This window comes from Ammospiza nelsoni, chromosome 15, assembly GCF_027579445.1.
Source record: "Ammospiza nelsoni isolate bAmmNel1 chromosome 15, bAmmNel1.pri, whole genome shotgun sequence".
In the NCBI taxonomy this organism is placed as follows: Eukaryota; Metazoa; Chordata; class Aves; order Passeriformes; family Passerellidae; genus Ammospiza; species Ammospiza nelsoni.
In genome coordinates, this window is record NC_080647.1 from 7,087,489 (window position 1) to 7,112,282 (window position 24,794).

At 47.7% G+C, this 24,794-nt stretch overlaps 1 protein-coding gene across 1 annotated transcript in view; it reads left to right on the plus strand.

Moving 5' to 3' along the window:
* The window catches only part of GPC3 (glypican 3), a 139,019-nt gene that overhangs the window by 105,809 nt on the left and 8,416 nt on the right, over nucleotides 1-24,794 (plus strand). Inside the window, exon 7 of the mRNA XM_059483018.1 lies at nucleotides 7,388-7,541. Within this exon, the coding sequence (XP_059339001.1) occupies nucleotides 7,388-7,541 (154 nt within the window). The remainder of the gene's footprint in view (nucleotides 1-7,387; nucleotides 7,542-24,794) is intronic.

Genomic DNA, 24,794 nt, shown 5'->3' on the forward strand with positions numbered 1-24,794 from the left:
TGATCCCCTCTGCAGAGCCATGGGGCTGTTAAAGGTGATGTGAGACCTGCATGTCCTTCCAGGTGCTCTTGCATCCAGGGCACCTTCCACCCAGGCCATCCCTGCTCAGAAATCTGAAGGAGGTGGTTGATGGTTCCACCTCTGCCTATTTTGTCTTGTTTCTTGTGTTCCTGCTTTGCTTGTTGTCTCATGTTTCATCTTCTGGTGACGTGCACTTTGGGCCTTCCTGAGTGGTGTTTGGATAGAAGAGCAGGGTTCTGCTCCAACAAAACTAAACAAAATATGGAAAATATGGGTAATGGCAGTGATGGGTCCTGGCCCATGTAGGCTCTCACACCCCTCCTTCACTCAGCTGCCAATGCCCTGAGGGGTGGCTGCTTGAGAGGTGGAGAAATTGCTCATTTCTAGTGACTCAGATGTAGGAAGGGATCCTGAAGGGCCAGCAATAGTTAAGGCTTGGAAAGGCAAAACAGGAGAAGGGGCTGTAGTAGCCCAAAGAGGAAAGCAGCATTTCTCCAGCACTGGCATTGATGTAGGCTCAGGGGATGAGGCAGAAGCAGACAGGGACTGCCCAGGACCCCACCAGGCTGGGCTGCACCCCTCTGCCCTGCTCGGCACCCACACTGTCCTGTTCCTTCCTACAGCTGCACAAAAACAAGCTGTAAATAGCTGGGGTGGAAGGGGAAGGAACTGGATATAAGGTGAGCTGATTGTAAAGCCTGAGTAATCTCTTTTTCACATGTGCCCGGTGATGAATGAGCAGTTGTTCAGGCCAGGGAAATGACACCTCCCCTGCCTGGGGACTGCAGACAGGAGCTGGTCCCTGTGCCTGCCACCGTGCCAGCCAGGGCTTGACCTCCACAGGAGCATCCAGTGCTGGGCATCAGCCTGCCCTCACCAAACCAGAGCAATCCTTAATGCCCTGGAAGCCCTTCTGCTTCCAGAAGAGATTTACTGTCCAGTGCAGACTCGTGTTAATTACTGCCAGCACTTAGGAGTCTTTATCTGTCTTCCTTTCCCCATAGGGATGTTGGCAGTTTGGATAGCTAATCTGGAATTAAGCTGATGATCCATAAAGCAGGGCCACCCTTTGGTCAATAATTCACTGCTGTCACCAGCTTCTTTGTGCTATCAGGAGAGTGACCAGGAAAGCTGATTTACTGGCAGCCCAGAGCATCTCCTCTGGAGCTGTGGAGACAGTAAAGTGGGTCCTGCTGTGCTGGTAAACCCTGAGTGATGCATGGAAGGGATTTTTCCTGTTCCAGGTATTTTGAGTGCTAGAATTAAAGACTAAAACATTTTTATGGCTAAGGAGCCACAATATAAACTCAGAGCTATGGTTCACAACTTTAGTCAGCCACCACCATGGGCTGGTACAGAGCCACAGAGCAGGAGTGACTCAAGATCAGTGTGTGGGGAGGGAATTCAGGGCCATCCCTTGCTCATGCTGCTCAGAGCAGGCAGGAGGTGCTGTCTGGGGCTTGTTCTGCTGAGTTCAGCTCCAGTAGCACAAACCCTGTGATCTCTCAAAGGAGGCAGCACAGGGAAGTGCAGGATTGGCCTTTAGAGCCGCTGAGAAAATGGCCATGCCCAACTCACCATTTTTCCAAGTACTGAAAATGACTTTTCCATCTTCAAACTCTGCTTTCACTTTATTAACTTTTGATTAGTGATCATTCTTTGTTCTTCTGAGCCTGAAGTAGGAGTTGAATGAGGAACAGGTTTCTTCTCTGCCCTGTCTGTGCTGCCAAGGTGCAGCCAACTGGAAGGATCATAAGGAAACCACAATTCAGATGTTCTCCTCCCAAAATGGGTTCTTCTGTCTTCTGGGCCAGCACTGTGATCAGAAGAGCCTGCTGGTGTGCACACACTTATGTGTTCACTCTTACTAGACAGAAGTATGGATCTTGGTTTTTGCAGATATTTTAAAAATTTTAAATATCCTTATTTTGAAATAGAGTCTGGTGCTTGGCACCAGGGAGCATTGAGTTTTTCTGTAATATGTGTTGCATTTTGCTGCTGCCCAAGAGGGGAAAGGCTCTCTGGAGCTTGGAAAGAAGCAATGAAAAGAATGATGCTGTTGATGTTGCACTGAGTTTGTGTTGGTGCACGCTCCTGTGCCTCTCCACAGAGTGGATAAACCTAAGGGAGCTGGGAAATAGAAATGTGGTGTGGAGGGCACCAGCAATCTCATGAGGGTTGGTTAAATAATAAAGAATTTGCTAATAAAAGAAAATTTTTTCCATGCTATTTCCAGGGCTAATAAGCAGAGGAAGTGGAGAGAATAGATTCTGCTGTTGCATGCTTGTGCATGATCAGGCCACCAAATTCAAAACACATGAGTTTTGAAAAAGTCCACAACTTCAGCCTTATAAAATGGGTTCCTTTCCCTGATTCCTGCCTGTGATCAGATAATGACCTTGGTAAGCAAAACAAGCCCAGCTGTATTTTATAATGGGAATATACTTCTGTACATTGTAATGAGCTGTTAACAGGGAACAGTATCGTGTGAAAATCTGCACGTTTCCCATGATGCTGCCCTGATTCAAAAGCCACACATAAATTACTTGGTATTGTAGATTTCAAGGTCAGGATTGGCCACATAAGATCTAGTTTTTCATCCCCAAAAAACAATGTTTTTAGCAGGCTGGAATTTAAAATGGAAAAAGCTGATCTGTTTGGAATCTCGGGAGTTGTGAGAAGTGCCTTGGTACCTGTGTCAGGTGCTTGAAAGTGTGTGGCTGGAGTGGGAGTGATGAAAGGGAAAATAACATTTTTGCTCCTCCAAAACTCCTCCTTACGAGGCTCCTGAAAGAAGGCATCCTGAGCTTTGCAAGCAGTTGTGAGCTGGTGAAATTCACTGAGTTTTGAGAGGTTTCTAACAGAGCCAGAGCTGGTTTTCCCTGCTAGGATGAGTTCCCAGGGTTCCCTTCCTGATGCCAAGCAGCACACAGACACATGGCTGGGGCTCCAGAGTAATTTCTGCACTGAGGCACTTTTTCTGATGGATGTGAATACTTGATTATTAAGCATATATTACAATTCTGAATATTATTTTAGCTGTAAGTTTAGTCTCCATCCTCTCCAGCTTTTTAGGTTTGATCATATTCCAGAGGCTTACTAAAAACATGCAAAGAATTTCAGCGAAACTCTCTGGAACACTTTTTGTTAAATTCTTTCAGTCATGCAAGCTAAATTAAATGACAGCTCTGTCCACCAAAAGATTACAAATATCAATCAGACTTCTCCCATAAACTCATGAAGGAATTAAATGTTTTTCTAAAAGTCTTCTATTCCCCTTAATAATCTCTTTGGCTGTTCTCTTTACTTTACATATTTTTGAAGTGTGTTGAAAGGGATGATTTCTGCCCTAAAGGAGCACAGTGCTTGTAGCTTGCTGACAGTATTTAATCTGAATTTGTGGGCACAATTTTGGGTATTGCTCAAATTGATATTTGCAATACTGCGGGCTTATTTCCAAAAGGAGAAAACAGCTATTAAACTGCAGTCCAAGAAACACGATGCTGAGCTCTTTTCAGAGATGGGAGATTAATGATAAAAAAGTATGTTGCAGCTCCAACTGTTTATGTTAAAATTGGAAAAATAGGACCAGGTGGCCTCAGTGGGCTGGTGGGATGGGGAGCCCTGAGTAAAGTGGTTGTAAAGAATGAGGAGTTAAAAAGATTTCAGCATACAGTGGCCTGTCCAAGACAAGCTGAGTCATTACCCCACATCACTGCATCTGTTTTTGTCTGGTCACTGTGCAGTTATGAATAATTGTGTAAATCACGTGGGATGCCCTGGGGAGCTTTCTTAGCAGGCAGGCTCAGCACACCGTTCCCATCTGTCTCGTGTTTTAAGCTGCAGGGAGACCACAAGACAAGCCAAAGAGCCAAGATGGCCTTGGAAACAGATGGGACTGCCCAGTGTCCCTGGAGTCCCTCCTGCTCATCCTACCCACCCAGAGGGTGATGGTTTGAGCTGTGTCCAGGTCTGGGCCCTCAGTTTGGGGAGGATGTTGAGGGGCTGGAGCAGGTCCAGAGGGGGCAGCGAGGCTGGAGAGGGGCTGGGAACACAAACCCTGTGAGGAACAACTGAGGGAGCTGGGGGTGCTCAGCCTGGAGAAAAGGAGACTCAGGGGTGCCCTCATCACTCTACAGCTCCCTGAAGGGTGCCTGTGCTCAGCTGGGGCTGGGCTCTTTCTCCAGCAGCACTGACACAACCAGAGGTCACAGTCTCAAGCTGCATCAAGGGAAATACAGGTTGGATAGCAGGAAAAAGTTTTTCACTCAAAGGGTGATAAAGTTCTGGAATGGCTGCCTGGGGAGGTGGTGGAGTCCTCATCCCTGAGTGTGTTTAACAAAGCCTGGATGTGGCACTGGGTGCCAGGGTTTGGGTGAGGTGTTTGGGCTGGGTTGGACTCTCTGATCTTGAAGGTCTCTCCCAACCTGGTCATTCTGTGGTTCTGTGAAAGGGATGAGGTTGGAAGTAAAACTGGTGGACACCTGATCCATTAGGACCGGTAGTGAGGAGCAGGGGCAGTTTGTTGCCATGGTGGCTGTGTGGATGGGCGGGGAAAGGCCCACAGCCCCCTCGGAGGTGTGGGGATGTGTGCCTGGCCTCCCACAGAGTGCTCCCTTTCCATCAGTTACATTACAGTGTATTTTTGCCATCATGGTTTAACAGAGAGGAGCAGATATGACAGTAAACTCTTACAGCTGGGTGAGTTGTGTTTAAGTTAAAGCTATCTCACTGTTACATACCACTTTAGTGATCACCAGACTCTATATTTTCCTGCCTCTTACCATGGGCTTTAAACCACAGGACATGAATAAACTGTAATGTTAGGGTGCAGTCTGCTCTGCTTGCTTTTTAAGGATGGGGAATCTATGTTCAGTACACCAAATATAATTACATAAAGCATGCAAACCATCAGGGAGCTTGTGGAGTGGTTGATGAGTGGGCCTAGGGCTGCTGCTCTGATGAAGATGAGACATCCAAGAGCATTCCTGTGTCTGGATATACCATTGGAGTGGAGTGGGACTTCCACCCCATGCCTGGTCTCCTGCTAACTCCTCCAATAGGTTTTGTGTCATGGGCTCCATTTCTCCCACAGGCAGCAGCAAAATTTAATTGAACCTCTCTATAGTTATCAGCAGCTGGGGAGGGTGTGCCTGAGGATGGAACTTTTCTCCTGGCAAAGGAAAGAGCAGTGTGGCAAAGGGATGTCACGTTCACTTGATCCAAAGTTGGGGCCCACGTGATGTTTCTCAGAAAGTTCCTGTTTTATTGTGGCTACAAAGGCATAGAAATTAAGCTGCTAATTCATGGCATGCCAAGGAAAAAAGTAGTACTACGAGAAATGCTCAGTTATTTTCATGTTTGAAAACACACAATTGAAAAATCCTGATTTTTTGCCTTGCCCCCCACTGAGCTTATTAAATCTGAAAATATCCCAAAGCTTAATTCTCTCTGCCAGAAAGTTCCTCTGCTCTTTTGGGTAAGGCATGAAAGTTGGGCTGCTTAGTGGGGTTCTGTCTGGCTTGTTCTGTTCCTGGGATGTAGGGGAGTGAGGATCCCACAGGGGAATGAAGATCCCACAGGGGAATGAGGATCCTGCTGCTGAGCAGTTGTGGCCCCTTCTAGCACAATGCACTTGGATTTTGACAGTGGTGTACTGGGTTTGAACTGGTGTGTGTGCTAATTAATTAATTAATTAGCTGCTGTGCATGACAGATCCTCATTCCAGCTCAGCTGAGGACTGCTGTTGCTGGGGGCTTTGTTTGGAGGAGCAAAGTGCAAGTGATGGTGTCAAGGCTTGGCTGGTTGGCATGTTTGGTGCCTGGGTGAGATCCTCCCTGTGCTACCCCCAGCATTGCACTTGCCTTTTTTGTTTGTTATTTTTTGTGGTTGCACCATATTCCGGGAGAAGCTTGTAAATGTCTAAACAAAGTCAAATTCCTGAAAAGTGAACTTAACCAGCCTCGGCCAATGCCTGTTGGAGGCCATGAGAGCACATCCCCTGAGTTTTGAGGAGATGAGCAGCATTTTGCTGCCTGCCATGGATGTGGCCAGCATGGTTCTCACAGCAGGCACATGGCAGGAGAGCCTTGCCTCAGCTGGGGAACCCAGAGGGGTCTCACATGGAGCCATTTGTTTTTCATTACGTTATGCTCCTCTAATATAAACACTGAGGTATGTGGACATTGCTGTGGACAGGGTGAGCCAGATGCCAAAGGCATTCCTCCAAGGCTGTATAAACTTCAGGAGATAAATATTTTAGAAACTGTTTTCTAAGGCTAGCATAATAGTTTAAAAATATAACCTAGATTCCAGATATTAAAAAATGCCTTGCAAGGCATGCATATTGCTGCAAGAGATGGAACTAACCAAACCCCTGAAGCATGTGGAAAGCTCCCATTTTGCAATATCTTCTCTGTTACTTTATCCTTTTCCCTTTTTTTTCCTTAGCACTGAGATTAAATTCAAGAAGCTTTTAACAGCAGAGTGGCAGTGATAGAAATTTTCAGCATATATTAACTAGCTGACTCACACTTTTTCAAAGGGGATCTGGGTTTATGATGGAGTAGCTGGCTGCTTTCAGCAACAGCAGAATCAGGGAAGTCAGCGAAGAGAGGAAGCTGATAGTTTATAATGTGTCTAATCCCTGTGTGTGCTGTGATGGGAGTGTGGGGAGCTCCCACCCATGTTTGGAAAATGGTCCTGACCCCGTGCTCAGGGGAGGCATTCAAGTCCTGTCTCAGGGTTCTGCAAACTCTCACTGTTACTCAGGACCCAGCTTTAAAACATCCTTTAAAACATGCTTTCATTGTGTCGCTTGGCTACCCCAAAAACTTTCAGTAGCATCCTCTGTGCTTCAAGAGTGAGAAATGAGATTTTTAGGTTATGTTTGTGGGGTCCACACAGACCTGAGAGATCTGTCATTTCCTTTCATGTGTTACATCTAAAATGGGAGAGACAATTCCCGAAAGCAGTGAGATTCCCTGAACAGAGGCTCCTCTTGCTACTGTTTTATTGCCTGTCTGGCCTAGCTTTGGGCATGTGTTTTGTAGCTGACCCCAGAGCTTTGGTGACATTGGGGTCTGGCAGGGCTCTTGTGATTGTCGCTGGGCAGAAGCCCAGAATGACTCAAGGTGGTTTTGCCTCCTCCTTTTGTTTCTTGCACTGCAGTTTTTTTGTGCAGATTTGTCCATGAATGAGCCTGAGCTCCTCAGTGCTTTGGCACATGGAGTGTTGGGGTCCTGTCCCACTGTCCTGGCTCCACTGAATCCTGTCCCCCTGTGTCACCTGCTCCCCCAGCAGGTGAGGATGAGGGAGCAGGAGGGTGGGAGAAGCAGTGACTGACTGTGCCCCTCTTGTCTTCCAGCTGCTCAGAGGGATGACTTTGCCCCGCCGAAAAGCTCCGGGAAAAGCCGCAGAGGAGGAGGAGGAGAGCGGGGACTGCGACGATGAAGATGAGTGTGGCAGAGGCTCTGGGGATGGAGATCTGAGAGTGAGGAACCAGCTCCGCTTCCTAGCAGGTGATGGGGATGTGGCACTGCCCCTCTGTGGGGTGCAGTGATGGGGATGTGGCACTGTCCCTCTGTGGGGTGCAGTGATGGGGATGTGGCACTGTCCCTCTGTGGGGTGCAGTGATGGGGATGTGGCACTGCAGCTCTGTGGGGTGCAGTGATGGGGATGTGGCACTGTCCCTCTGTGGGGTGCAGTGATGGGGATGTGGCACTGTCCCTCTGTGGGGTGCAGTGATGGGGATGTGGCACTGTCCCTCTGTGGGGTGCAGTGATGGGGATGTGGCACTGTCCCTCTGTGGGGTGCAGTGATGGGGATGTGGCACTGCAGCTCTGTGGGGTGCAGTGATGGGGATGTGGCACTGTCCCTCTGTGGGGTGCAGTGATGGGGATGTGGCACTGTCCCTCTGTGGGGCGGAGGTTTTGGTGATGATGTGGGGAGCTGCCCCTGAGGCCTGCTCAGGTGGACTCACTGCAGGCACCCCCAGTGCCCCAGCCCAGAGCTGCAGACACCCCGAATTGTCCTGGTTGGCCGTGGTGCTGGTCCAGGCAGCAGCTGGAGAAGAAATGCCTCTGCTTTTCCAGGCTGGTTCTGTAGGGGGGCATTGAGTGCAACCCATTGGAGAGGATTTGAGGCAAGGTGAAAATCTGATCCAGGTCCCAGGGTCACCCTCTTCACTTCTGCAATCCTGAGATTGGAGATGAGCTGCTCATCTTCCTGGAGGGCACCAGAGAGTCAGGAAGGTTTGTTTGACTGCAGCAAATGATGGTTATTTACGATGTAGCATTTAGAAACCCCCAATAACTTTTTGCACATACCTCAGGCTCATTTTGCAGAAGTGATTTAGGTACTTGGAAGCCTAAAAATTGCTTTGCTCGCCAGTGTGAGTCATGTCCTTGGTTCCTCTGAAAACAGCCCTGAGGCCCTGCTGGGGTTATTAATGAGGCAGCCCCTGGTCACCCATGGGGAGGAGAAAGCAAAGGACCAGTTGTGGTTAGGGCACTCACTTGTGCTGCTGGTGTGAGCCCTCTCCCAGGCCCATGAGCACTCTGTGGGGCTCAGCAGCATCTCCTGGCTTGTTCCTGTGAGCAAGCCCAGGCTGCTGGAGGCTGTGTCCAGCAGGGATGAGCAGTGCTGGGTGCTGCTGGAGGCTTGGCCCACTTGGTGCTGGTTCCAGTGCTGCACGGTGCTCTTTGAGAGACCAGACAACTGAACCTGGATAAAATCAGCTCTGCAGCTTTGAAGTTTAAAAGGCAAATTTGGGCTCCTAAACGAAGCACAGATGTTTATAAATTCCCTCCCATTGGTCTGGGATAATTAAAATATCCTTAATGAAGTGAGAGCTGAAATATTAAATGCCAGTCTCATATCAAAGATTATTGACACGTTATGTAAAATGCATAAAATACATATATTCAGATATTAAGTAAGGGAAAGAAAAGACTTTTAAAGTCCTCCACTCCAAGTCTGAAAAAGAAACACAGAATTTTGAGAGGGCTAAAACAACTTAATTTCATCCAAGAACTAAATAACAAAGTTTATGTTAAGGAAACACAGGTGATTCACAGTGTCCTGTGCTGAGAGCAGAGATACGTGTTTCATTTTCCATGATCTTTGTGTCACACCTTGATGTTATTTTTAATGTGTTTCTAATTTCCTCTTAAAGCCTTCCCCACACTATCATCAGTGATCTCTGAAGTTGGGTATGTGATCCTTTCTGCCTCTCTGGTTTAATCCCTGCATTGATCTCCCTGTAACTTGCCCCTCTTGTCACTGTGGCACAGAACATGCAGCAGGAGAGGAGGACTTGTCCTGTTTGTGCTGCCTGTGCTGTGGGATGGGTAAATATTAACTCTAAAGCAGTTGTGTCTCTGGGGCATGGGGCTCCTGGCAGGTAAAATCTTTCAGGTGCTGAGAGTGTGAGGTTTGTCCAGCAGGGCTTTGAGGAGAGTGTGAGCTGTGCTGTCAGGGAGGCTTTCTCCTTGCTGGCCCCTGCCATGTGCTCTCTTTTTGTGTTTTGCTTTAGAGCAGAGAGGTGAAGCTGATATGACAGTGACAGAATCCTATTTGCTTGGTATTGGATATAAACTGTGACTCTGTTCAAGTTTTATGTTGGAAACCAGTCCAGGAAAAGTTGCTGATGGTGTGGAAATACTCATTTTCAACATTTTTGAGAATTATATTTCTTTTTACTTTGAAAGGGTATTTTTCAATTAATTTTTTTCCCATCGTATCACATGTACATAGCAAGAAATAAAAGGGACCAGAAACCATTCCACATTCCCCCCACAAACTTCCACAAATTCTAAATTTTAGGGTAGCATGCCCATTTGAAACGATGCCAGGCTTTGAAATCTGGAAACGTTTACAAAATGAACTTTTACATTTAATGTGGCTTTATCTCTCTCCTTCCCAAGGTGGTTACCCTGTAATAGAGGCAGAGGGATGGGAGTGGCTGGGTTGTGTTGCTGAGCAGGGGTTTCATCAGGATGCTCTGCAGTGTCAGGGCAGGGACATGGATGGCAGGCTGTGCTGCAGTGCTCAAACCAAACCCCTCTGAGCAGGTTTGAGTCCTCCTGCTGGCCCTCCAGGTTTGGGGCTTTCCCCTCCTTTCCTCAGGTGCTTTGTTCTGCTTGAGCAAATTGGAGAACAGTGGAGAACTCCTCCCTTCAAAGGGTTTCCCAAGCCTTGCAGATGGACTTGGTGATGCCTTGAGGAGGAGGAGAGGTGAATGTCCTGAACTGGCACCGATTTTGGCTGTTGGATGGGTGAAAACTTTGGCAGATTCTGCCACCTCTGAGGTTTTGCATCTCTCATGGGATTTTCTCCTGCTCCCCACTGTGGCTCCTGCCAGCGAACTGCAAACATCTGCTAGGCACTGGCCTCACCAAGATGTCCCCTCAGAAGGTCTTGAAAATAAAGAGATAAAAAAAGAGGGGGAAAAAAAAATGTCATTCTAAAATACAGACTAGTTTTGATTTATCGCCTGTTGTATAAAATGTAACCTTTGTTTCCTATTTATAATGAGCCTGCAGTAACTGGACAGTCAACCTAAACTTTAATGATTTAAACATACTTGTAAACTGTCAAGTCAGAAGTTTGTGAGTGACTATAAACATATGTTGGTGAGCCCTATATGCTAATAAATTCATTATTATGTTGCCCCAGTGGGAAACACGGAGATGGCAGGCTTTTTTTCATGATAGGTCTTTTATTGTTTGTCACATCTGCAACACATTAAGGGTTTTGAAGGCAGATGATGTTTACAATAAGGGGGAGGGCTGAAAACTTCCCAGCTCAGAGAAGGAGTGCATCCTGTTTGTCAGTGGAGTACCCATGGAGCCAGCACCCTGGCCATGCAGCTCTAAAAATAGAGCTCTGTACTTATATTTATGCCACTCCAATGGCAAGGCATGTCTGCAAATGAATTATAGCATTTCCCCCCAAATTATGAGTCAGTGCAAATGTCTTCCAGGCTGTGAGATGCAGACATGTGCTCCCAGCCTGCTGGTTTCAGCCATCCTGCACCAACAGGCACCCAAAGGAAAAGGAGCCCAGGGTGGTTGGGGCTTTGCTGATGCTCCAGCCAGCCACTAATGAGCTCACCTGGGCTGTGCTCACTCCAGATGCCACTTGGAACCAAAGAGGCTGTCCCCAGTGAGCCTGAAATTAAAATATGGATGCTGGACAGGCTCCTGTGCCAGGTGTGGACTTTATTAAATGCTGGGGAAGAGGAGGTGCAGGCGTTCCAGGGGCTTTGCAAAGGTGGTTTGGTCCAGCTCAGCTGTATCCTGGGCTTCTCACAAGCTTTGCTGGGAGGAAAATATCTGTTTTAGTAGCTGAAGCACCCAGAGAACGTTCTGAACAATCCAGCAACTTGGGGAAGGGGTTGGGAGTCTGAGGGGAAGATTTACTCTTCCAAAATATCTGTGTTAGGCAGCAACAAAAGTTGTCTTGGGAACAGATGGATTTGGCAGAATGAAGTAGAAATAGTTTGTCCTGGGAAGGGAAGTTGGCCTCATCCCATGAGATATGTAAGGATAGATGTGTGCAATAAAAATATATAAAGATGGCTCTGGAAGTTTGTGTGTGTAAAACAGCTCCCCTGCCTGGCTGCTCCTGCTGCAATGACCTGCAGTTATTGAGTTTTGCTCTCAGCTGTCCCTTGGCCATTTCTGAGCCCCCAAGGAAGCCCCCAGTTTTCCTGTGCCCTGCCCATTTGCTGCCAGACCCTTTGTGGTTTCCAGCACTTCATGCCATACCAAGGTGCTTTCTGAAGAATCAGCACAGGCTCCCCCTTGACCTACCCAGATCTGTAACTCTTCGGTGACTCCTAGCTTGCTTTGCCACTGATTTGTCCTCTTGGCAGGGCTCTTTTTTCTGAGTGCTCTCATCATCAAATTGCAGATTTGAATATTGCCTCTGAGCTGGCCAGGTGGGGTGTGTTCCCAGGTGGAAAGGCTGTTTGTTGGTCCTTTTTTCCATGTTACAAAGGTGGAGTTGCTTCCAAATGGGAATTTGGGATGCACATCACAGGGCAGAGGAGGTCTCTGGGTGTGCCCTGTGTGGCACAGGGTGGGACCCCTGTGTTTCTGTCTTGCACCACGTTTCTGGAGCTGCTCTGAAACCCTGTGAGCTGCAACTTCCATCATGTTCTGCTCTCAAACAGCTCCCAATGCTCAGGAAAGCATTCCATGTCTGAGAGGTCTCAGTGCTGAGATGCTCCTACAGCTCAGCCTTTGGTGACCTTCCTCCCTTCCCCCTGTCCTCTCCTGGGTTTATTTCAGGAAGGTGACACCAATCCAAGCTCCCCCTTTTGATTTCAGGAGGGTGCCATCCATCCAGGCTCCCTCCCTCATTTTGGGGTCACACCTGTACCAGGGGATTTCCCTGTCCAGGTGGAGGCTGTGAATGGCAGAGGGGGAGGCCAGACAGACAGGGTCACTTTGGGTGCTGCCCTCCTGGTTTCTGCTGCTCATTTCTGTGGGAAAGGTTCCTTAGGAATGAGCATTTGTGCTGGAAAAGGGATGCTCCCAACCTGGGAACAGCAATCAGAGTCTACCCAGGCTCACGCCATGTGTGTGCTGGGAGACAGATGAACACCAGTTAAAATATTTACAAGCTGATGCATTCCCATCCTTTATGGGAATAAAGAGCAGTGATCCCTGCTCTGGCAGAGCCTCCAGGGTGCCTCTATCCCAGCACCTGTGGCTGCTGCTCTGCTCCATTGGCTGTTCATCCCTCTGCTGAGCCAGGCATTCTCCAACCCCCAAATGGCTTCTGAAATGCTCCTGCCACAGGTGGGAGACATCCCCATCTCTGTGGCTGTTGCTGACAGTGCAGGGCCACGTGGCTCTTGTCCCATGCTGATGAACAGCCTGCAGCCTTGGCTGGCCCTGCTGACAAATATCCTGTGTGCAGGACCAATATTTACTGTGCCTCAGCAGGGCTGGCCTGGCCTTGGCTCAGGCACTGCCTGAGATGGGGTGGATTGACACAGCATCCTTCCCATGGGCATTTCTATCTGCTAAAAGCTTTAGGGCTTCTAACTACCATTTTAGTAGCAGAAAATTACTTTTTTTTTACTTTTTTTTTTTCTCTCCAAAGAGAGTGCTGTTGAATGCTTGACTGAAGCAAGGATAGCAGAAACATGCTGTTTTACAAGGCATTCATCCTGTCCCAGGGTGAAAAAATGACAAGGCCAAATGTCAGCTAGATTATCCTGATGGAAGAGCTGGAATTGTACAGACTGAAACAGTGCAATAGTCTGATTATTGTTCTATTTCAAATGTTTGTGTTTATTGAGCTTTTCTTTTAATGAAGGTCTGGTTGAAAGTCAAGAATTCATCATCATTGTCTAAATAAAACCTAAAAGATGGAGAGGGAGTCACATGCAGCAGTTGACTGACCCTCTAATTGAGTGGCAAGTTCATTAATTTACCTCTGACGCCAGCAAAAAATGATTTTTTTTTTTATTGACAGACTGAGAAAATTATTGGTGGAGTTTGGAGGAGGACTTGTTCATAGCATCCTTCAGCTGGCTGTGCTGCTGTGACTCTTGCAGGCCTCACACTGTACACTGTGTGTGCATTTGGAAGGGTTCTTGTGACCTCTGTGCCCGGATTTCCTCCAAAGAAACACTGATTCCATGACTGAAGAAGTAGAAAGTCATTATCAGGATTTGTGCTTTGAGAAAAGCTACATATATGCAAAAGCCATCCATGGAAGCAGCAAGTAAATCCCCTGGGCATATTATCCCATGGGTCTATCTTTTTTGTTTGTTTCAATTTCACCCCATTTTTTAAATGTTTTTTAAGTTTTTCAGTGTTGTGCTTACAGACCCAAGTCCATCTGAGCAATTTGTATCTGGTATTTTTAGGACTTCTCTGCCTTGGTCCATTCTGAACCAAAGCAAAGAATGATGCACCATGTTTTAAAGAGCTGAATCAGAGGAGGGGATATTCATAAATCACATGATGCATCACATTCCCAGTGTGAGCTGGTCTGAATCCTTCTTTGGGAAGCTCTGTGGGCTCAGTGTGGGCTGGCTGGGTGAGGCTGAAGGGCTGGAAACTCACTAAAGGTCAGATGAGATGGTGCCTCTGCTATAACACAAAAATGTGCCAAGGTCTCTGGGAGTCTGGGACTGCTCATCACTCCCAGATGTTTGTAATGCCAGTCTGCTGGCAAAGGGCTCACCCTCTAGTTAGGCTGCAAGTCTGAATAACAGCTTGTACTGTGCCAGGGTGTCTGAGGAGATGCTTTTCAACAGTGTAATTTGGGAGCTAATGTTTCTTTAAATTGTTACTGAGTGCAGCATCTTACATGACTGAACACCTCAAAACAATTTCAAGTATGCAAAAATGTGCCCAGTTGCAATAGTGATGGCCATATTTATCCTTAAAGGGTGATGAATCTGTTTTTTGTGGCTGAAAAAGATATGAATTCTGATGAAGTTGAGAAACACAATTCCTGACTTGGATACAGCCTTGCTTTTTGGTTTGGTGGTTTTGGGCTTTTTTTTTCCTTTTTGCTGTTTTTCCTTGTGGATAGGCAAAATAATTTAGCTGGTTTTCTTTTTAAGGGACAACAATGAAGGTATATTTCAGACAGAAGCAGATCAGGTGCTGCTTGCTAAAGGCTCAACAAGATAACCTTACACTGATAGTCAGGGCACTGGATCTGCACATTTTGTTGTACAAAGAGAGGTTTGTCTGTGAGCCTGATAACAATATAACATGTTGATTGACTTTTCACATAGAAGAGGGTGTCCCTTTCATGAGTGGCTTGGCTTTTGCTAATGCCTCACTGCAGGTAAGCTGATAAGAGAGATTATGGGATGTAATAAATGAGGCTGCTGGGCACAGCCCTGCTGAGTGCTGTGGGAGAGGCTCTGGGCCTGGCTGATGTGTGTGCCCAGCACTCGTGTCAGTGTGCCAGCCCTCAGCTGTCAGACATCACAGGATGTCCAGGGCTGGGCCATCCCTGTGCTGCAGCTCCTGTTCCCAGAAAATGTGCTCAAGGCCAGCCTGGATGGGGTCTGAGCAGCCTGCTGCAGTGGGAGATCACTGTCCATGGCAAGTGTGGTGGAACTAGATCATCCTTAAGGTCCCTTTCAATGACAAAAGAAAACAAGTTCATAGAACCAAGGTCCATCAAGGACCATAAAACAGGTCTGCCCAGAAAGTGTCATGGGCAAATTCAGCTGTGTCCATGAATGTTGGGCCTGGTGTCCCTGTCTCACTGAAAGTGCACAGGAGGAGGGCCTGGTCTCTCAGCTGTGGCTGCTGCTCTGCTGTCCATCCTCTTGCTCTGAAGATGTCCAGGAGAGCAGATGCTGTGTCAGGTGGATCATGGAAACCTTCACTGGAAACGTTTTGGGTACAACTTTCAGAGCAGTTTTTGAGCCCTATGTAGAACAAGATGGGGAATGCTCAAATTGTCCAGGCTGCCTTAAAAAGCCTGACCTCTTGGTTCCCCCCTTCAAATTGGAACAAATGTGTTTGTTTTTGTGCAGGTGGTATTGTGGCCATGACCTGGCAGTGTGGGTTGCAGCATTGTGGCAGCAGCCAGAAGCTCTGGGGAGCTGGGCTTGGCTTAGATGTGGTTGGGTGAGAGTCTGCATGGCAGCATCTCCCTGCCTGCATCCAACAGGTCCCTGCATGCTGCAGGCAGCAGCACTGAACTTTGAAAATTAGTTTTTACATCTTTCCATAAATAAAAATGTATGTGTCTGTGAAATAATCAGGCCTGATTAAATGAAGCTCTGAGTTCAGTATCTGGAAGATGTTGGGATCTGGATGGAACCTGGATGGAGCAAGAGGCATTGCTTGAGATGAGGTTTTTAAAATTAAATCAGTGGACAGCCCATGCTGGACTTGTGCACAGACCTGGCCACAGAGCCTGTTGCTGGTTGCTGTTGTTCCCCAGAAGAAACACACACAGACCTGCCCAGAAGGCAGCCTCTTTTTTAGTCCTTGCCAAAAAGGTATGGGGAAGGGGAAGAAGGATGCTTCTCCAGAGAAACCTCCTAGGATACTGGACTTTGAGTCCTCATTTCTGTCTCTCTTCTCACCCCTGGCTTTGCAAGTGAAAATAGCATGAATTTGGGTCTGGCCTGCAAATCACTCATCAGTGGGTGCATTAGCAGGACAGGATCAATTACTGAGTCAACACTGCTCCGTGTGCTCCAGGAGCAGGGGATCCATCATGTGTCAGGCAGGAGCTCTCCCGGGCTGGTGTGCATTATCCTGAGCTGTGCACACACATCTGTGGGGCTGACACCAGCAGTAACATGAACTGAACCAGGTGCGTTTGCCTGAGCAGGGCTCCCCTGGTTCCCAGGTGGACGTGCAGCAGATCCTGACCCCCGGTGCTGGGATGGATGAGCTGTGAGCTGCAGGAGGGGTGTCCCCCTTCCCAGGACCTGCCACCCCCTGTGCTCTGCCTTCCCCTGCATCCTGCCCTGGGGCTCTCACAGCTCCAGCAGGGCCCACCTGGGTTTCTGCCCCAGGAACAAATTCCAGGCAAACAAGTGGTGCTGGAGTCTGCTGGCTGTGCCAGCTTCTCTGGGGCATCTCCCTTAGGCCAGAAGTGCCCTGGCTTCACAATTTAACCTCCCCTCATGTTGCTTTTAGGGCAAGCCAGAAACTTTCTGATGGGAGACTTTGTGTTGCAAACTGCCTCTGCTGGAACTGGGAGGCAGTGAAGCTTGCTGGAGCTTTGGATGGGATTTTCTTGTTCTGGAATGAACTGAAACATCTTTCTGTGCCCTTGCAGCAGGGAAGTGAAGCAGCAGCAGCCTGAAGCACAAGGTAATGCTGTCTGCTTTCACTCCACAGCAGCTTCTTGTCTCAAAGTCTGCTTGAAATTACATTTTTATTATACCATAGGGGGGAAAAACCCCAAAACCAAATGAATTGATTGGACTTTGTTGGAATGGTATGTCAGTTGGCCTTTTTAAAATTTTGTAAATTTAAACAACAAAAAATTTGGACACGTTTTGCTTTTGTTCTGCTTTGGAGCAGTAGCACATTCCCCCTCTTTTATGGGAATGGAAATCTGGCATGTTGACCAGCTTCTGTTGTTTCAGAAAGCATCTTCAATGGTATTTGGGGCTCTCAGTGACATCTTGCTGTCTGTCCCTGCTTTTCATTTGCTCTTTGCTTCCCGTGGGACCTGGGGGGATGCTCTGCCCTCCCCTCCTGCAGGAGCTGGGGCTGTGCCCAGCACGGAGCTGGAATGCAAACCCAGCAGCACCTTCCCTTCCCTTCCCACACCTTCCTTCTTGGAAGGTGAATCCCTGTTTCTGTGCGTCCCATCTCCAGGCAGGTGGGAGCTGTTGCCTTGGGCTGGCTCTTTGCTGGGTGAGAGGGGCCCTGTGCAGCACTGAGTGCCCACGGTGCTGCTGCTGCATCCCTTGGAGGTTCTGTGATGTGCAGGGATGGATGGTTTGCAGTGGCTGCTGAGCATCAGGTTTGGCAGCTGGACAGATTGCCAGGGCATCTGTCACTGCCTCAGTCCAGTGCAGGAGTCCCAGCAGGATTTTTAAAATGTAAATTACAACTGCAATGCGAGACACATCCTTTTGCTTTGCTGTTTTTTTCCTCCCTCCTTCCTGTTTGAATTCAGTATCTCGAGTCTGAAAAATTGCTGGACTCTAAGCTATTTTGCTTGTGTCTCATGGATACTGGAGACACTTCCTGCACAGGGAGGCAGACATCTGCTCCAGCCTGTTTTTGGAGTTTTTTGTGTCAGACAGCCTGCAGTTGTCAGGTGGGAGCCAGTGGTTATTATCAGAATCTGAGTAATATCCTCTGTCTCCTTGATATCTCTCTGCCGGCTGCTCTGCAGCTTTGGTATGTTTGCTTGTCCTCTTCTGCTTCTCTGTAGATCATTCCAGTAAAAAGTAAATAAAAAAAAATGTTGTGTGCTCCCCAAAGTCATCACAGAACACAGCCTGCAGTATCTCTTCCCTTGTCCACATAAATCACTGCTAAAGCATGTGCAGGGAATGTGAAGGAATGCATTTATACCCAAACCGTTCCCCTCTCCCCCTCCCTGTGGAAGCAAACTTCCACTTGTGCTCCAGTGCCTGTTCTCAGGGAGCATCTGAGCACCATTCCCTCCTGTGTCCCTTCCTGACTCCTGTAGCTTTATTTGGGCTTTGGTGCCAGTCAGAAAGCTTTGCCCTGGAGTCTGGCAGCTCTTGTGGGGATAGAGATCCTGAATCTGCCCTCTCCAGGCAGGTTTGGATTGCTGGCTTGGATTTCCCTTCCCACCCCTCATTGCTTTATTTACCCCAGAACCATCAGGGATGCTCCCCAGCACTGCAGTACCAGAGCTGAATGGTTTTCCTGGGCCTCAGACCAGTCCCCCAGCCCTGCTGACCTTGTTTGCAGTGGATAAATACCAGCTGGTGGGTCAGGTTTGGATCTTGGAGGTTCAGCTGATGTCTTTCCCTCTCTTTGGCTTCTCCAGATGTTTTTTGTGGCAGCCCTGAGCAGCAGAGGTGGTGCAGCACCATGGGCAGAGTGGCTCTGGTGCAGCCTGGGGTTCCCTCTATAAATAATTCCTCTGAACTTGGCCCTCAGGTGCCTCTGGGCTGCAGCACCAGCCTCAGGCTCTTGTTGATACTCTCTGGTCTGCTGGGCCAGACACCTAATGTTATTAGCAGACACTAAATAGGTCTCTCTTATTTAGTGGCCTTAATTTATTAAATCAGGCAGAAGTGCTGTGGGAAGAGGAGAGCTGGAATAGGGAGCAGAGCAAGCTTGAGTTTGTAATTGTCTGGATCAGGCCCCTGGAGATCCATGTGATCTGTGCACTAGAGGCAGTGCTATTGCAGTGACTCATAAACAGATGTGCCCAATTTACATTGCAGCTTAATACCTTTGTTTAAAAAAAATTTGCCTTTTTAAAAAGACAAATGTGTTAAAGCAGATGTTTCCAGTAAAACAAATACTTGTGTGATTTACAAACAACTTCCTACCGCCAGAACTCATTAGAAAATGTGGAAAAAAGAAAAACAGTTCTGTGTACCCAAAAAAATCCCAAAATAAGGACATAGCAGGGCAGTATTGCTTCACACTGAACAAAAGTTACTGCTGTGCTTGGGTTGGGAAGCAAGAGGTTAGAGCATGACTTTGCTTGCTGATAACTAAGGTTCACCCTGACCAGTTGCACACACTCAGGAGCAGAAACCTGTTTGTAAAAATACTTAACCAGCTTCTGTTATGTAGGATAGAGGGTAACTATATGGGATTGCCTGGGGGCTCCTAAATCCCCTCCATCCCACTGAAACCTGCACTGGGGGACTGGATGGCTGCAGGATGGCACTAACCCTAAAGCAGAGCTAACAGGAACAGCCCCTGGAGCAAGCCCTGCTCTGAGGAACCCCTCCCTGGGCATCATCTCCCCACAGCAGGAGGGGATGCTCAGGGGGTTCTGTGCCTCTGCCTCACCTGCAGCTCAGGTGTGCCTGCTCACTGCTCCTCCAGCTTTTGGGAGAGTAATGCAGGCATGCCCTGAGAAGCTCCTGCTGTTCCAGCAAGCCCAGCACTCCTGCCCTGCAAGCCCAGCGCTCCTGTTTCACTCTGACACCCCATGTGGCCCTAATGGGTTTCCCAGGCTGCAGCTCCAGCACAGCCACCACTCTCTGTTAGCTGCAGGGGCTGGCAATCCCCTTTGCCTTCCAGCTCTCTGCAGCACAGGTAGCATATGTTTTTAATGCACTTGTCACCTATTTTATCCAGGCATTTATTGCAAAAGAAGCAGGGCCAGCAGATGTTTGTGGGTTGGCAGGCTGCTCCTCTCAATCCATTGTGAGTGTCCTGGGCAAATGGCTGGTCCAGCTTCTGAGAGGACACAAAGTCATGCAGGCAGATGGAAAGATGGGGAGGCATCCAGCAAGCCTGAATGGAGCAGAACAGGAGAATCAGGAGCAGAGAGGGTTTTGTTTCTTTCCTAGAGCACTGCAGGAGAGTGACCGAGGCCGTGTCACTGTGTGGATTTGTTCCAGTGCAGAGCCAGCTCAGCAAATGCTCCAGTGAGGGTGGTTCCTGCAGCATCTTGGGGTGCCTGCCCATTGTTCTGCTTCCCATGGGACTGTGGGGGTGCCTCTTGCAGCTGGAGAAGCTGGAGGATGGGCTGGAGGGTGTCTCACCCAGGAATGGTCACAGAGCAGCCAGGGGCACACAAGGAAACCACCAGGATGGTGTGAGCAGCTCCTGTTACTTCTCGTGGGTGTCTCATCAGGGATGTCCAGTTTGTCATTAGGAAAAATGACTGCTCATGTCAGGGGCTCTTGAGGAGAAGCAGGGCTGGGTGGATGCCCTGGAGGGTGGCTGTGGGATGGGACTGCCCCTGGTGTGTCAGCTTTCCCTGCCTTGCCATGGGGAGTGATCCACAGCCAGACCTGGAGTGCTGCCTTCCCATGGGGACCTGCTGGGACGTGTCCAGAGGAATTAGAAGTATCCTGGGGGGAGGATTCTGCTGCTTCAGGGCACTCAGAGGTGCTTTTTTCAGCTCTCCGGTTGTTTCAGTGTTCCTGAACCCTTGCCCCAGCCCAGCTCAGTTTTAGCCATCAGTGAATGGAGGCTTGTGCTTGGCTCTCAGGGACCAGAAGGTTTCAGTGCTTAATTTCTTCAAAGTGAAGGGTGTAATTAATGCCTGGGGTGTACTTTGAGATCCTGGAGTCTCTTGGGCAGTGTGAAATCTGCTTTGGTCTATGAAAATCATCTCTGGCCAGCCCCACACACCAGGCATGGGCATCTCAGCGTGGCCACTCATCCTGTCACAGGGTTTGGGGTCTCCTGCTCTCTGCTGGTGCTGTCTTGTGGAGGCCATGGGCAGATGTAGCCCAAAACATCTTTCCTCTCCATGCTGACAGTCCCCAACCAGTGCAAATCGTCCTCTGGAGCCAAATGAAAAAAAAAAAAGTCCCCTAATTCCTTAAAAAGGGGGCATCTCTGTCTCCTTCCCTGCTATGCCACACAAATCTTGGTGATTTGTTCCTGAATTCCCTTTGTTTTTCAGCAATTTCTTCAAAAGGGAAAATTGTCACCAGTTGCTTTGTGCTGGCATTAGAGTAAACTATCTTTCAAAGTCGAGGCAAACAGGGTTAAAAACTGATATATTTTGGAAGCTTAGGAGAGCTTAGGCAAATTTCCTTCCTGATATCTACAAAGCTTTTTTTTTTTCTTGCTGTCAGTATTGTTTTTGTGAGTGTTAAACATGAACATAAAGGAGAATGCAACAGATTGCAGGTATGTTGAGTTCCAGCACAATCAACTGCCATTATTTAAAGAAGATGCTTTTAACCAAGTCTTTAAAATTCCCTCCTCAGTTATCAATTTTCAGGTGTATAAGTGCACAGAATTGTTCCCTGTCCCACCCCCTCGTGGCACCATCACTCACACTCTGGGTGATCCACAGACATTTTACACCACCAAGCATTAACAGAAATAAATTAACACTTTAAAAGCTTAAGTGTTGTATTTCATAGGAGTCAGACAGGATATTTGGAAGGGAAAGAAATGTAAATGGAATGAAATTCTTAAGCAAGATTATTGATATGACAGGACTAAAGAGCTTGGGATTCTGTGAAAAGTGCCTCTTTTCATCCCTCTAATAAGTCCATTACTTGCACTCGGGAATATTTTAAGGTCCTTTTCATGCTGACTCTGGAGTTGAGCATGCTTTGCATTTCAAGCTTTGTCTATGAATCAGTAGAAGCCAAAGTTATTTCTGCTTTAAAATAACAGGAGCAGGGAACAGCTAATCTCTTTTCATTCTGAGTCCTTACATTATTTTACTGGACAGAGTTTGTGTTGGCTACAAAACAGGGCATTCACAAAATCTATGAGAAGGAATTTAGTCTAAGAATGAAGCCTAGATTGCAGTATGCATAAAGACTCCTTTTCCTAAGGCCATTAAGAAATTCCAAATCTGAGCTATTTTGAACAGTGACATTAAATTAGCCTTGCTAATTCCAGTAATTCAAGCCGATAGCTGAGTTTACAAATCTACTAGATGAGGCCTTCCCATAATTACAATCTCAATGTGCTTTTCAGCTAAGGTGAGTTGGCACAAAAAAAAAAGATAAATAAATAAAAAGGGGGAAAATGCTCTTTCTGTTCTGGCTTTTGAGATGAATATCTGTAAAGAACAGTTAAGCAGCTGTATTGCACCAATAAGACATCCCCTGTCCTGGACTGGTAAGTTCATTTTGCCTTTAATGTGCAAGAGAAATGCAGGGGAGAGACTGGATTTTCCCCTGCTTTGTTTTTTCTGTTGTCTCTTTACAAAGGAGAATTCATGCTGCTGGTGCTTGTAGTTCAGTTTTTAGTTGTTTATTTACAGGTGGTAATTCTTCCTGGGAAAAGAAAGAGTGTGACTGGTTACCCTCTTTTGTGGGCAGAAAAAAAAACCCCAACCTTTGGTGGATAAATCCAGGTTAGAGCAGGTGCAACAATGATACAAAGGTGCAACCCTTATTATTCCTCTGTACAAAGATGTTGATTTGCAGATCCCAACACAGCTAAACATTCCCAGTGTGATGGGAGGGTTTTGAGAATGTGTTTTCAAAGCCATAAGGCACAAAAACATGAAACAAATAAAATTGAGTGCATTATTTAAAAGGGTGTTAATTTTATTAGAGCCGAGCTGAGGTAATATAAGCGCAAACCTAAGTATTCACATCAGCACTTAACTCGGGCTGCAATGTTCATAAAATGTCCTTTTGATCAAGCTGTGAGTGTTTTGATCCTTATTCTGTGAGCATCATTCAAAGTGACCTAACTGTGGCTCCAAACAGGCATCTGCAGCTGCAGAAGTCCTTGAGCAATAACAGGTCAGGAACTTGAATGTGTGCTCTGCCAGGAATGCTAATATTGCAATCTCTTGTTGTTGTTATTGTTGTTCCCAATAAGAAGGAAAGGGCAAAAACTCTCACGAAATAAAACTTCCCAACAGAAAATTGTCCTACCAGCATCAACTGTGGATACTTGTGTCAATAATATTAAACAAAATGATGATTTTAATCTATCAGACTAATAATGGCATGGCTGCTAAATAATTTTATATCATCCCCACATGGGTGTTTGACCTTTCTCTTCTTGGTAGCACTGTCACCACTGGCACATTGGTGATTTTCCTGATTTAAGAGGATGTTTTTCTGCTGGGCACCCCCAGGATTTGGGTGCAAGTCCTGCAGCTCACAAACCATGGCAGCACATTGCACAACCATGTGGAGCCTGTTTGGAGTAGGGATGGATGCTTGCAGAACCTGGCAGTCATCCCACCTTGTCCACAGGCTCAGGTACATGCAGCAGATTGTGCCCCCAAATACTGCTTATGGCAAAGTCAGGTAGAAACAGTTCTGCTGTTTTTAGGGTGCTGCTTTTGCTCTCCAAGGCTGGGATGATGGTGGGAAGGAGTGAGGTGGGATGGGGGGCACAAGCAAGGCTCTTTTTCTGAGGCAGTGAAGAGATGGGGGAGGCAGAAATGCAATTCTTGATTTCCAGGAAACTCTTATCTCTAATCTCTGTAATCCATTTTAGAGAGGATTTTGTGATTTTGAAGGGATTTACAAACTGGATTACATAGCCTTTTTATTTTGATTTTCCACTGTGATTGTGATGTCCCTGAGAGAGAGCCATGAGTGCTTCAGATAGGATGGAGAAGGAGGCATCTGTGGGCTTGGGCCTTGGAGCCCTATTGAGTTGTCACCTCCTTGCTGGGTCAGTGGAGGCGTCCCCAGAACAATTTGGATTCTCCCACATGACCGGTGTGTCCTCATCCCTGGCACCTTCCTGTGGCAGTACCAGCTGTCCTGGGGAGATGCCAGCAGGAGCTCAGGGCCAGTCCCCTCCATCCCTTGCTCCCTCTCTCTGCACTGGGAGCAGTCCAGGTGATCTCCTTGAGCTCCAGCATAGTCCCAAGCATGACAGGGATGCCCTTGGACCCCAGGAAGGTGCCAGTGTGATGGCAGAGGTCCAGCACAGCCCAAGCACTGCAGCCACACTGTCCTGGTGCTCAGCAGGGATGACACTGGGATTCCCATTGGAGCTGCCACCACTATTCAATCCAGCTTTTAGCACCCTCATTCCAGTGCTTTGGGGTCAGGGTTTGCTGTGGCCTGGGAGGGGCAGGGAGCAGAAATCAGCCAGGGTTTGTGTCAGAGGTTACAGGCACCCAGTGAGCAGCTGGGCTTAATTTGGGTCTTTCTTCACTGCCATGCAGTGCAAAGCCAGGTCCTGGTGTCAGACTACAGAGGCTGTTCCTGGGGCTGCTTCCAGTGCAGGGAAGATTCCTGAAGCTGTTAAAACATTCAGCCTATGAACCCAAACCTTCTTCTATATGAAGTGGAAAAGTTGGGTGTGGTGATGTTTCCCAGGACCTTCTGCATTACTCCATTTTTACAGTCACTTTAATGTTGTTTTAATGCAGGTCCAGGATTTTTAAAAATTGGTTTAATTATGCAGGTTAACACAATGAGAAAAGCCAGGTGATGCTGTTGCCACGTGGCTCCCTTGCCTTGGCAGCTCTCTCACCTCAGCTCCTGCTCCATGCAAAACATTCCCCTGGCATGGAAGGGGGAGCTGGCTGTCCCTCCATGCTGGGGACCCTGGGCAGTGCCAGAGCACCAAACCTCAGGAAGTTTCTCCAGGAGCAGAGGCAGGCTGAGCAGAGGAGCGTGGAGCATCACCATGCCTGAGCCTGCCTGCCAGTTCTGCTGTGGGCTGAGCTGGGGTGTCCAAGCA